The 14,774-nt window shown below is 41.3% G+C and overlaps 1 protein-coding gene across 2 annotated transcripts in view; it reads right to left on the reverse strand.

Annotated features, from left to right (window-relative positions):
• The window catches only part of LOC126234702 (farnesol dehydrogenase-like), a 68,886-nt gene extending 59,717 nt beyond the window's left edge, over positions 1 to 9,169 (reverse strand). The window contains exon 1 of one of the 2 annotated variants that reach the window (XM_049943444.1): positions 9,076 to 9,169. Coding sequence is in view for 1 of the 2 variants with exons in the window: in XM_049943443.1 (XP_049799400.1) it covers positions 4,694 to 4,825 (132 nt within the window). In the remaining variant the exon portion in view is untranslated. Of the gene's footprint in view, positions 1 to 4,693; positions 4,868 to 9,075 lie in introns of those variants that run through there. The other variant, XM_049943443.1, reaches the window with a different exon arrangement.
• Between the last annotated feature and the right edge of the window lie 5,605 nt (positions 9,170 to 14,774).

The raw sequence follows: 14,774 nt of genomic DNA on the forward strand, positions 1-14,774 counted from the left end.
CGACGAACTTCCTCCGCTTCATCTGTATCAAGACGGCGTACAGCTTCTTCGATGGCAGTGATGAAATCCACTAGTGGCGGTGAAACAGGTGTGGGAGCAAAATTCAGTCCTTTTGCTAGCACAGACACAGTCGCGTCATCTAAAGTTTTCTCTGTCAAATTAACAACAGATCGTCGAGTTGGAACTTCCTGCTGCATCTGTTTAGAAAGTCTGTCAATCTTGGCAGTTTGCCTCGCCACAGCTTTATCATGGCTCCAGTTTGCTTTAGCCCATGTCACACCATCCACCCAGTCCCACGACAGAGAAGATAGTCTTGCTGCCAATTCCAAATGTATGTGGAACATGTCCTTTGATACAGAATCCAATTCACGCCGAGTAAAACGAATCCTTTCTCTAACCAAAGCCATGATTGCTTTACGTTTGATGTTGTTTGCAGCAGTGGTATTTATGAAATGCACAATTTTGGCAAACGTTGGAATAATGCACTTGTCTCTGCAACTTAATAAGAATATCAACGAGCTCAGCAACCTCGCTCTTCTTTCACGTAACTTGTCGAATCTTCGAATACATTCCATCACTTCCTCCTTGTAGAGTTGCTTGATGTGATGTTTAAAGCTTTCCCGGCGTACTGATTGTTCCATGAAAACACGGGAGAACTGCCGGATATCAATAACTTCCTGCCACGATATTTCGGCGCAGAGTCTTCTGGCCATCTTCAGGTGAATGCCACTGTAGTAGTACTGGCGAGTACGCGCTGAGCTCCGCTATTTAAAGCCTTCTCAGGAGACATTGCGCATCTGCTCAGCGCGCGCGTTCATAACGGCTCCGTGCGCTGCGCCTCGCGCCCTCCACTGTGAAAGCCTGGCGTATCGGTGTCAGGTCGAATTCCATCTTTATGCAGATAACTACGTCGACTACGAAGTTTCTCTATAAAGGATTCCAAGCAGATTTCAGCTGATAACCGCTATCTCGATTGATGAGAGTCTCGTTGTCAGACAATCTTATTTCCACAGATTCATTGATAATCGAGCTCCAAAAGTTTGATTACAACGACACAAAAATTTTGGCCCATACATACAATTATGGCAGATTCAACAGCGGACTTGGCTGGCCAGGAGCAGTTCACTCTGTGTGCATTGTGTTGACCCTGAGACACTCGAATAAAAGAACTTTTTCGGAGTTTATATAATCCGTCGGACTCAAAGGCGCAAACGCTGGCAACTATCATTACAGACATGCTTCGAAGACTGACACTAGAAATTGAGTTTCTAGCCACCCACTATTTCGATGGTGCAGCTAATATGTCTGGGCGGAAAAAAGGTGTTAAGGAAATCCTTCAAGATCAGCCAAAGAGTTGTTACATCCACTGCAGCAATCATTGTTTGTATCTGGCACTACAGGAAGTTTCAAGAAACTGATCCATTGTGCGATATACTGGTAACTGTGAATGACGTCTCAAATATAATTCTAGAATCCGCAAAAAGGAGAAACGTGTATGCAGATGATGTGCTACTATGAGGCGAATCCAAACCCAAAATGATTCCAATGTGTCCGAACCGATGGGCTGTAAGAGTAAAATAATTGATACGTTTCAGGGAAAACTATGAGCGGGTCCAGAAAACTGTGACCGAAATGTTGAATGTACCGAGCTCAGATAGAGACGAAAGGTCAGTCCTGCGGGGCTCTGCGAAGCGACTCGAAAAGTTTGAAACTATTTTTTTACATGATACCAGCAGCTGAAGTGTTTGGACTGTGTGAGGAACTGGCCAGATCCCTTCAGAATCCAAATTTTAATGCAACTGGAGTGAAACATTCTGTAGAGGTTCTAAAAGTTGCTCTTGCAAATCTTAGGACTACAGAAGCATTTGATATGATGTTAGCGAAATCCAAAGATTATTCTAAAAAACTAAATATGAAAGACCCAAATATCTCACAGCCAAGAAAAATACCAGAGAAATTGCAACGCACAGAAACACCGTCTGTTCCCAAAGAATTGTCTTAAGAACGAAAATTTAGGAAAGATTTGTTTGAAAATCTTGATCTCCTTCTGAATGAGACTCATCGAAGGTTCAGCCAAGAGGATCTAAAGCGACTATCCCATCTTGAAGAGATACTTATTATGTCCTCCCAAACATATACTCCATCTACATGACGTTTGGAAGAATTGCTTGGAGTACATACAACAGACTTTAACCTGGACAGGCTTATGCACAGCTCGAAATGCTGTGAACCATTACGACTGATATACAACCACGTAATGTCTCCTCTATTGGAAGAAAACTTATTGCTGAACCTGGCAGGGTTAAAACACTCTTTCAGGAAGTTATTCACCTCGTCATTCTGATTTTTAGAGTTCCAATATCGTCAACATACTCTGAGAGGTCATTCAGCGCCTTGCATCAGATCAACAATGACTCAGTCGAGACTCACCCATCTACTCCTCCATGTTCATCAAGACAGAGCTGCAAAAATTAATCTTATGGATGTCATGAAAGAACTTGCAGCTCAAACTGTCGAAAGGAAAACTACATTTGGAAATTGTATTTAAAAATGTTTAGTCTAAATAAAAACAAAATAAATGCCTTCTTCTTTTTCAAACAAATTATGTTTTTATTTTTTTCACTAACATGTGAAGCATAGTGTTTGTAAAACAGTACTAATAACAAAGGGTTTCTCTCTAGCCAGTTGCTTTTGCAGTCTACAGTAAATATGAACTCCTTTTCGTAAATGGCCTCAAAACAAAGTAAGACCAGTGTCTTCAAAGATAAGTGATGTCTTTTTAAAAATTAAAGCAACGAAATCGTTTTCAATGTTTCTCTCTGTAAAACAACATAGCTCTGGGTACCTAACACACATTCCCTCACTAACGGTATGCACGTATTCTTAACGGTTTTGCTCAAAGACGAAATCAGTAAATGGGTTTGCTTGATCCCCCCTTCTCTAAACAGGTATTTGATACCCCACTGAGCACATCATACATTTATCGAAATATCTGGAGTCAGGGCTGTAAATATAGGTTAAGAATAATATCCATGTTAGCTAGGTTTCAACTTTTCCAATATAGAGACAGCTGACAGCACAGCTAACAGGGCTTTCTTTCACCCAGTATACTTACAATGAAGGAAAGGAGATAAGGGTGTAACATCCTGTCGACGACGAGATCATGAGAGACGGAGCACAAACTCTTGGGGAGGGAAAGGGTAGGAAGTTGGTCTTGTCCTTTGAAAGGAACCGTCCCAGAATTCATCTTAACCGATTTTCAAAAACAGCGGAAAACCTAAATCTGAATGGCCGAACAGTGATTTGAACAGCTCTCTCGAATGAGAATCCTGTGTCTTAAGACTTTGCCACCTGACACAGTTGATGGGAGAAAAATTGCGTGGAGTGAGGAGGGGATCACTGTTGTAGCAAAGTGTTTGCAATCTGACAAAATCTATTTTTTCGGTACTCCATAAATGATTATCATAATGTGTTGGTAGTGTACTTCGTAGAAGTCGTCTGCAGTGGCTGGATCTGTCACAGAGAATTATTTTGTCTATAAATGACAAAATCACTATAGGAGTCCGCAGTCATTGTAACTAGTGAACATAATTGTCCATCTCGTCGTTATTTTAAGTTCTTAATTATGAGAACTGACTTACATATACCGGTAGAATATCGAGAATTTAAATACTTTCGTTTTATCCTATCTAAGCATTACCGCAATACTTGTAGAAATACTCCTTCTCATTTGTTATATTCCTAATCTTACAGACTTTGATGGTGGCTGTGGCCGAAACACTTTACGGTAGCTTACGCATGCATTCACAATGGTCTTCCGCATGCATACACAAATTCCTCGTCCCTCCACCTCACTCACAGCTGTCTGTACGAGACAAACGGCTTTCCAGAAATTGTCGAGCTCACACGCCGATGCACTCGCTGTGGCAGCCGGTTTGTTTGCGTTACGAAAACAAAAGAGTGATACGTGTAGTAAAGAGTGGATAAAGAAATCAAAATATTATTCCCTTATTAACTATTCGCAAGAGAGACGCTACAGAAATTGTTTTTCCTTCTCTTTCCATGTGATGTTGCATTCTTCGATTTGTCCTAAGGTACAGTACAACCTTTCTACAGAATGTAACTTAACAGGACCACACACAAATTACGTCCAAGTACGGACATATGCTTGCACAAACCTCCCTACTGTTGGTGCACACGCTCAATCATGCACACGATTTAATATTTGCACAAGCACACATAATCTAAATTCCATCAAGCATCAAGCTGCTCGTACAATTCTCAAGCTTTCTTTTTGAAAAAGGAATCAAACAGATATTTGTATGGGCTAGCGTTTCATTGTTCTTGATCCACATCCCTTAGGATCTCCGACATGGTGGCATTGCGTGGACGAATGATGAAAGATTCTGAGAAGACCCACAAAACATCCGATTGAAGCATATTCTCGTTATGAATTTGCTAAGTACGGAAACAGTGCCACCGAATTTTCCTGTGCTATTACTCAATGAACGTAAAAATTTTGACGTTATCCCGAATTAATAATAGAAGTACCGCAAACAAATATTGTGTCGTAGTTACACACACACACGCAGACACTCACACAGTGAGAGAGAGAGAGAGAGGTCTAGCAGCCGAAAAAACGCAGAAAAACAGGACGAGAGTTAACTGCCTACTCTAAACGCAAGTGGCTTACCTTGACCCTGTCCACCCTCCTAGCGAGTCCTACAACAGTCAGGCCATGCCGAAGCAGCGTCTGTGTTATGGCTGCTCCTATTCCCGCACTAGCACCAGTGACCACAGCAACGCGTCCTATGTATTTATCCATCCGCCCGTCAAATGCAATTGCTACTTCGATAGTGGCACTGCACCAACGCTTCAAAGAAGTTAAAACTTAAACGTCTTCCCCCACCAACCTACCGCCTTCAGTGCTGCCAACATCGGAACAGTGAGAAGGATGACCTTGTCGGCTGTGGACAGCTTCATCCTAAAACTTTTGCGCATGAACGTACACTCGAAGGCGAAGGCTTTTTCACACGCTACGATTTGTCTGGGCACGTCATGTCCGCGCACACCCGTCATAGAGTTGTATACCACAAAGCTAAGCGAATATTAGACGGACACAAACCTTGAAACTAGATTCTTAAGTCTGAGCAAAGTTCCTCTCTTCTGTGAATGCAGATCGCATCCACGCAGACAAATCTGCCTGTGAAAAAGAGACCGTTCCAAAAATGATTCACGAAGGATGACTGAATCATCTGTTTGCTCAGTTTGGTGTTTCTGGCCTTTACGTGCACACCGAATTCTAAAACGGGCGATGTGCATTAGTGTCCTATAGAGCTCACTGCATGATTAATTGAAATGTATAGGTCTCACAAATGTTTGTACGAAAAATTAAATAATATGAAATACCGCGATCGGAATAAGAAGGCAGTTGCTTATGATTCTTTGCTAGAGGAAACGAGACTAGCTGGCCCACCGGCAGACAGATAATAGGTAACAAAAAATAAATTCAATGCAGACTGTTTACCGTTAACTAAATGGTTCAAATGGCTCTGAGCACTATGGGACTTAACATCTGTGGTCATCAGTCCCCTAGAACTTAGAACTACTTAAACCTAACTAACCTAAGGACATCACACACATCCATGCCCGAGGCAGGATTCGAACCTGCGACCGTAGCGGTCTCGCGGTTCCAGACTGCAGGGCCAGAACCGCGCGGCCACTTCGGCTGGCTAACTATTCGATTTGAAGTACTTTACTTGCCCTCACGAAATACTTCATCAGAACAGTGTATATAGCTTTGCAAGTGTTCGGTGTAATTTCCCTCAGTGCTTGCTTGGACAATTCAATCGAAAACTCCAAATCTTTTTCTTTTTTTTTTTTTTTTTTTTTTTTTTTTATAATGGCTCTGAGCACTATGGGACTCAACTGCTGTGGTTATCAGTCCCCTAGAACTTAGAACTAGTTAAACCTAACTAACCTAAGGACATCACAAACATCCATGCCCGAGGCAGGATTCGAACCTGCGACCGTAGCGGTCTTGCGGTTCCAGACTGCAGCGCCTTTAACCGCACGGCCACTTCGGCCGGCCCAAATCTTTACAATTTCTTCCTGTCGCCAGAAATCGTAACGCTACTGTCACTCTCTCTTGAGGTGAGTTAGTTTTCCTCATACAATTTTTTCGTCGCATCGAGCGAATAGTTACGAGCTCAGGTGAATAACTGTTTATATCTCGATTCAAAAATAAATTCTCCACTCTTCCTCGCATTCGGGAGGATGACGGTGCAATCCCGCGTCCGGCCGTCCTAATTTAGATTTTCCGTGATTTCCCTAAATCGCCTCAAGCAAATGCCAGGATGGTTCCTTTAAAAAGGCACAGCCGACCTCCTTCCTCCATCCTTTCCTAATCCTATGAGACCGATGATCTCGCAGTTTGGTCTCCTCCCCCCCCCCCCCCCCAAAATCAACCCAACCCAACCCATCTCCAATCTTCAGGATCGCTATATAACTTTCGAAATAAAGTTGTGTGCGATAACTGCCTCATCATTTAGGCAGTTCTTTGAGCCTCCGAAAATGCGTTTGCAGTTGTGAACACTCACCGCTGAAGAAACTTCCTTCAGTATGAGCAGTAGCCGTTTTTGCAATAACCAGATACCGGTACGTCCACTTTTGGCCGAAAATGAGGTTTTATTACCATTGCACCGTTCGAAAATAGCTCTGTCGTGTGGTGCAAGAATGAGACCTATCCTTGGGACCAATTCAGAGTAATATAGGTTATGGAGTTGTGGACGTTGAGTATTTGGGGAGAGAACCAGACATGTTCAGGGCTTGGTTTATCATTGCAGTCCGACTCTGAACCTGTAAAATACATCTAAGAAGGTGGTTGATGTTACGGAATATCTATTTATCAACTTCTTATTCCAGAAAAAAAAATTCTTTCGGTCTAACATCAACAGTGTTTGTAATGAGAAATTCACTGTTTTCAAATCAAGTGTTCTTTGAGTACGCCACTCTACATAAGCATGTCGTTTGCTGTAGTGAACCACTGTCAGAGCTTGACTATCTTTATTTCGTCATTGAGAAAGTTTAAATCACACAGATTTTTCCTGAGGAAAAACTTTATAAGGGTGATTCTGCCAGTTAAGTCTGAGAAATATAAAGATGTCATGAAGCTTGCCAGCAAGTATATGCCAACCTCAGACGTGGAATTTTATAATGAGGTGGTCTGTGGAGAACTGCTACATATAGTTCATGTGAAGGATAAGCACAGCGAACTTCTTACTAACATTCCATACGTATGAATCTTATTAGGGTATTCTCTTTCTTTTTTTCATCACATTCAAAATACAAAGCTGTATGGAGCAAGAGCGAGATGAATCTACTTTAATTCAATAAACATCATAATGAATCTTTGTTTGGTTATGTAATAAGTTGTTACAGTGTGTTGCTGGCCTCATAATGGTTGGAAAAAGACAGGGCTGGTTAATAAAGTTTTCCAATTTCTGGTGAGTTTTTTGTGTTTTACTCTAAATTATGTAAACGTCACTTACCTGGATACTGCACCAATGCCTTGAATCGGTGTGCTAAATTGTTTGCTAGTATAAAATAGAATTTGCGAGAGCGTTGCCGCTTGACGCTGAAAGTTCTCTCGTGTGACTGACACATGACGGTGTAATATTAGTAATTTTCGCCTCACAAACATTAATATACGCTCAATAGTAAACGCCTGATGGCCTAAAGTTATCGAACAGTTGTAAAGTAAAAGAAATGAACCATCGCATAGCAGCGAGCGACAGAATCTATTATTCTTTATCTTTGCCGTTCTTGCGCTGTGCCTGTAAATCTCTATGTACATGTATCGATTAATGATGTAAAAAAGAATTCTGTTCTTTCAAGATAAATGAGGCATTGGGCACCTCACCTTTTACTGTTTGTATTCCATGAAAGGCAGACACGGACTTGCTGCGTTCCGCAACTGTATTTTATAATGTGAAAAATATTGATTGAATATGCTAATTGTTATTTTTCCAATCAGAAAACATGTAGTTTCTTGTAATTGATTACGAACAGACAGCATCAAGAGGACATTTTGACTGTTAGGTATAAAGTATTTAACCTCAATGGTCATCTATTGTAATTTAATAATGAAAAGGTACGTAGCTTTGAAAAACGTGTGTTAAAGATAAGTGTCCTTATTTTAGTAAATTGATCTTTATGATTTCCATCTTCTTATTTACTTGAATGAAAATTATTTTGTGTTAGTTCATCACCAGAAATTACGATCACGCTGATGGGACGAACGCAGCATGAGGCAGAAGGAACATTATCGTTTTCCTATTATTTCTGAATCAACTCTTTTTTAATTGTGTAGTGTTGCATTTCTTTTAAAGCTTATAAATCTTCTTGTCCCTTAGTTTTGTTCCGGGTATGACTACATCGCGACTATAAAAATGCATAGAATTGATAATGTTTCTTCCGAACGATCTCAAATATATCAATATGCTGCTCTTATTCAGGTGTTTAATGCTCAACGTATGTTATTATAATAGTGTAATCAATCCCTGATTCTGTTGCCAAGTGGCCCACCAAAGTAAAAAAAAAATAACAAAATCTTTTTCTTTTCGCCCCCCAAGAGTAACGCAACAGCGGGTCGGCAATAGACGGCAACAGCGTCGTGGGATCACTCGAGATATGTAATTATGCAGTGATATTTGCACAGATATCTGCGCAGAGAAATTGTAGTGTGTGGATCGGCCTGTAGTTGATTATCTTAAATCTCTCTGTTCTGTTTATTTATGTAGCTTCACAAAACTCTCGCTTCTACAATCAAGTGGAAATCATCCATCTGCGAAACACAACAATTTCGTATACTGGTGTCTTATAGGTTAAGTTTTTATATGATCACTAAATTCTAAGAAACATGTCCAAACGGATAGACACTTAGTAATATCCTGCCTCCCCCCTCCCCCCTATGAACCACGGACCTTGCCCAGATGAGATGGCCTTAATCAATACAGACAGCCGTTCCGTGATGCAACCACAACGAAGGCATATCTGTGGAGAAGTCAGACTTACCTATGGTTTCAGGAGAGGAGCAGCGGCCTTTTCAGTAGTTGCAGATTGGCTGATTTGGCCTGATTACATTAGACAACGTCGCACTTGACGAAAGAAATGGAACGTGAAACCACTTGGTAAAATCTTGCACAGAGCGCATGTTAATTACTGCTAACACTTGGCTTAAGAATCTTGAAAGTAAGGGAAACCACGGTTGTTATCTTTCCCCAGGGCATGCCATTGTATGGCTTAATGGCGATGGAAACCTCTTATCGTCGAACGACATAATAAGTTCCCTGGCAGCTAACAGCGTTGTTGCCAGCTTTCAACTAAAAAGAGCTAACGGCTGAGGTGAAAACTGTGGCTATCTACAGAACTGTGACAACAATGAGGCGTTGACACTTATTTTTTACAAGGTCTTTGGTTGACACAGAAACGTGTGCAATATCGAGTCACGTTATCGGCTGAGGCAGGCGCGCGGAACAGCTGCGCTCAGCCCAGTGCAACCTACAGGAGTAAGTTTACGTCGACTCACATACAGGTAAAATACGTCGGAAGAAAAATAGATCCACGTGTGGATCTCCAGGCGGGAACCACTCAGGAGGATGTTGTCAACAGAAGAAACTTAACTAGCGTTCTATGAGTTGGAGTGTGGAATATTAGATATTTCAGTGGAATAGGAAGGTTAGGGAATTTAAAAACGGAAATGGACATTTTGAAGTTAGATACAGTGAGAATTAGTGAAGTGTGGTGGCAGAAAAAACAGGGCCTCTGGTCAGTGTTATAAAAACAAAATGAAAAGGGAGTAATGCAGGAGTGGGTCTAATAATGGATAAGGAAATAGGAACTTGGGTAAGCTGCTATGAACAGTCATTATAGTAACCAAACTGTATGCCCATGACAGGATCCACCACTACAGCGCTATGTTGTTTTACAGAGAGAAACATTGAAAACGATTAATAAACGGTCAGAACGCCCATATAGTAGTAGGGACAGAAAGTTGGCTGAAACCAGACGTAAACAGTAATGAAATCCTGAACTCAGATTGGAATGTATACCGCAGAGACAGGCTGGACAGTGAAGGGGGAGGCGTGTTTATAGCGATAAGAAGTGCAACAGTGTCGAAGGAAATTGACGGAGATCCGAAATGTGAAATAATTTGGGTGAAGGTCACGGTTAAAGCAGGCTCAGACATGGTAACTGGATGTCTCTATAGGCCCCCTGGCTCAGCAGCTGTTGTGGCTGAGCATCTGAAGGATGATTGGAAAATATTTCGAGTAGATTTCCCCACCATGTTATAGTTCTGGGTGGAGATTTTAATTTGCCGGATATAGACTGGAAGACTCACACGTTCATAACGGGTGGCAGGGACAAAGAATCCAGTGAAATTTTTTTAAGTGCTTTATCTGAAAACTACCTTGAGCAGTTAAACAGAGACCCGACTCGTGGCGATAACATATTAGACCTTCTGGTGACAAACAGACCCGAACTATTTGAAACAGTTAACGCAGAACAGGGAAGCAGCGATCATAAAGCGGTTACTGCATCGATGATTTCAGCCGTAAATAGAAATATTAAAAAAGGTAGGAAGATTTTTCTGTTTAGCAAAAGTGACAAAAAGCAGATTACAGAATACCTGACGGCTCAACACAACATAAACATAGCCAAAGCCTTGCAGACAAACAAAAATTACGCGAAGCGAAATATAGTGTGAGGAGGGCTATGCGAGAGGCGTTCAATGAATTCGAAAGTAAAGTTCTAAGTACTGAGTTGGCAGAAAATCCTAAGAAAATTTTGGTCTTATGTCAAAGCGGTAGGTGGATCAAAACAAAATGTCCAGACACTCTGTGACCAAAATGGTACTGAAACAGAGGATGACAGACTAAAGGCCGAAATACTAAATGTCTTTTTCCAGAGCTGTTTCACAGAGGAAGACTGCATTGTAGGTCCTTCTCTAGATTGTCGCACAGATGACAAAATGGTAGATATCGAAATAGACGACAGAGGGATAGAGAAACAATTAAAATCGCTCAAAAGAGGAAAGGCCGCTGGACCTGATGGGATACCAGTTCGATTTTACACAGAGTACGCGAAGGAACTTGCCCCCCTTCTTGTAGCGGTGTACCGTAGGTCTCTAGAAGAGTATAGCGTTCCAAAGGATTGGAAAAGGGCACAGGTCATCCCCGTTTTCAAGAAGGGACGTCGAACAGATGTGCAGAACTATAGACCTATATCTCTAACGTCGATCAGTTGTAGAATTTTGGAACACGTATTATGTTCGAGTATAATGACTTTTCTGGAGACTAGAAGTCTATTCTGTAGGAATCAGCATGGGTTTCGAAAACGACGGTCGTGTGAAACCCAGCTCGCGCTATTCGTCCACGAGACTCAGAGCGCCATAGACATGGGTTCACAGGTAGATGCCGTGTTTCTTGACTTCCGCAACGCGTTCGATACAGTTCCCCACAGTCGTTTAATGAACAAAGTAAGAGCATATGGACTATCATACCAATTGTGTGATTGGATTGAAGAGTTCCTATATAACGGAACGCAGCATGTCATTCTCAATGGAGAGAAGTCTTCCGAAGTAAGAGTGATTTCAGGTGTGCCGCAGGGGAGTGTCGTAGGACCGTTGCTATTCACAATATACATAAATGACCTTGTGGATGACATCGGAAGTTCACTGAGGCTTTTTGCAGATGATGCTGTGGTGTATCGAGAGGTTGTAACAATGGAAAATTGTACTGAAAGGCAGGAGGATCTGCAGCGAATTGACGCATGCTGCAGGGAATGGCAATGGAATCTCAATTTAGACAAGTATAATGTGCTGCTAATACATAGAAAGATAGTTCCCTTATCATTTAGCTACAAAATAGCAGGTCAGCAACTGGAAGCAGTTAATTCCATAAATTATCTGGGAGTACGCATTAGGAGTGATTTAAAATGGAATGATCATATAAAGTTGATCGTCGGTAAAGCAGATGCCAGACTGAGATTCATTGGAAGAATCCTAAGGAAATGCAATCCGAAAACAAAGGAAGTAGGTTACAGTACGCTTGTTCGCCCACTGCTTGAATACTGCTCAGCAGTGCGGGATCCGTACCAGATAGGGTTGATAGAAGAGAGAGAGAAGATCCAACGGAGAGCAGCGCGCTTCGTTACAGGATCATTTAGTAATCGCGAAAGCTTTACGGAGATGATAGATTAACTCCAGCGGAAGACTCTGCAGGAGAGACGCTTAGTAGCTCGGTACGGGCTTTTGTTGAAGTTTCGAGAACATACCTCCACCGACGAGTCAAGCAGTATATTGCTCCCTCCTACGTATATCTCGCGAGGAGACCATGAGGATAAAATCAGAGAGATTAGAGCCCACACAGAAGCATACCGAAAATCCTTCTTTCCACGAACAATACGAGACTGGAATAGAAGGGAGAACCGATAGGGGTACTCAGGGTACCCTCCGCCACACACCGTCAGGTGGCTTGCGGAGTATGGATGTACATGTAGATGTAGATGTAGACAAGTTAATACGCCTACCAACTCCACAAATGATGAAGAGACTGAAAAAAACTTATGACATAATAAATTATTCAGATAGCTGAGGCAGACGAAAATTTAGATGTGACAGGAGAATGGAATTTGGGAAAAGAAGGAGATGGCATTGTAGCAGCAAAACATGGACTGGATGAAAGGAAGAAAAGGGTGAGCCGCTTGATAAAACGTAGCACGGAGCACAATTTAATCATTGCTAGCACTCGGTTTAAGAATATCGAAAGAATGTTGTATGTACGAGGCCAAGAGACAATGGAAGTGTTCAGGTAGATTATATAAAGGAAAGATAAAGATTTCTGTATTATCCTTTAAACTGCAAAACTTTCCCAGGGGCAGATGTGGACTGTGGCCATAATTAATTGGTTATGAACTCCAAATTAAAAGTGAGGAAACTGCAGAAAGATGGGAAATTAAGGAGATGGAACCTGGGTAGACAGAAAGAAACGGAAGGAAAGAGTTTCAGAGGGAGCATTAGGTAAAGATTGACTCACACAGGGTTAAGTAACACAACATAAGAAAAATGAATACGCTTGAGAAATGAAATAGTAAAGGCACCAGAGGATCAACTAGGCAAAAAGACAAGGACAAGTAGAAATCTTTGGATAACACAGGAGATAATGAATACAATTCACGAAAGGAGAAAATATAAATGTGAAACAGTTGAAAGAGAATATAGAGGTCTAACAAATGAGATTCACAGAAAGTGCACATTTCCAGTAGGATAGGTTACAGAATAAATGCAAGAATGTAAAAGCATGTATGACTAGGGAAAAGATGGATGTCGCCTATGGGAAAACTAAAAAACTTTCGGAGAAGAGAGAAGCAACTTTATGTATATCAAGAGCTCAGATGATAAGCCATTACGAAGCAAAGAAGAGGAAGCTGGACTGTGAAAGGAATATATAGAAGGCGTATACAAGCGAAATGAACTTGAAGGCAATATTATAGAGAGGGATGAGGAAGTAGACTAAAAGCGAGACACGATACTGCGAGAGTAATTTGACAGAACACTGGAAGACCTCAGTTGGAACAAGTCCCCTGGAGTAGACGACATTGTCTCAAAATAGTTAAGATCCTTGGGAGTGCCATTAGCCAGGTGTGGAAGATATAGACCTACGAGACAGGCGAAATACCCTCACATTTCAAGAAGAACGTTATAATTTCCATTCCAAAGAAGACAGTTGCTGACAGTTGTGAATATAACTGATCCATCAATTTAATATGTCCTGTTTGCAAAATAGTAACGTGAATTTTCACAGGAGAATGGAAAAACTGGCAGGCTGACCTCAAAGAAGATCGGTATGGGTTCCAGAAAAAAGTAGGAACACTTGAAGCAATACTGATCTTACGAATCGTAAAAGATGGGCTAAAGCAAAACAAACCTAAGTTTATAGCAGTTGTATATTTAAAGAAAGCCTTAGATACTATCTGAAATACTGGAGGTAGCAGGAGTAAAACACAGCGAGCCAACTGCTATTGAAAACTTGTACGGATATCAGATTGCAGTTATATCAGTGAAAGCGTAGGACTAGCTGAGAAAGCAGTGAGACAAGATTGTATCCTATCCCTCATGTTATTCAGTCTACATCTACATCTACACTCTGTAAACCATTGTGGAGTAAAAGGCAGAGAGTACTTAGCTTTGTGGTGCTACTTCCAGTTCCATTCATGTAGTAATAGTAGTAGTAGTATCTAATTCATTTGTAGATCTCTTTTAAAAGAATATTTGACATGTCTTGGTATTACAGTTAATGAGCTAAAAACAAATACAATAATTCACTTGTACATAAGTTTGCGTAAGTACAGGCCCAGTATGACGAGGATTGGACAGGTAGTCGGCCGTGGCCTTATAGTGGGAATCATCCCGCCATTTGCTTGGAGTAATTTAGGGAAACCACGAAAATCCTAAATCAGGATGGCTGGATGAAGACTGGAGCCTCCACCCTCCCGAATAAAAGACCGTTCCGCCTAGAACAGTGCTGCCTCATTTGGTTTATCCGTAGAATACATTAAAGTTTCATAAATAAATTATTTAATTATTTAAAAGGCTGTGATACACTGTTTATTCATTTCTCACTCCCAGTCGCTGCACACACTATACATGAAATGTTTAATAACTCTACACACGCATCAGCTGAAGTCAGGACCTTTTTGTGGACCACCCCTTC

The sequence above is a fragment of the Schistocerca nitens genome, chromosome 2 (genome assembly GCF_023898315.1).
Source record: "Schistocerca nitens isolate TAMUIC-IGC-003100 chromosome 2, iqSchNite1.1, whole genome shotgun sequence".
Lineage (NCBI taxonomy): Eukaryota > Metazoa > Arthropoda > Insecta > Orthoptera > Acrididae > Schistocerca > Schistocerca nitens.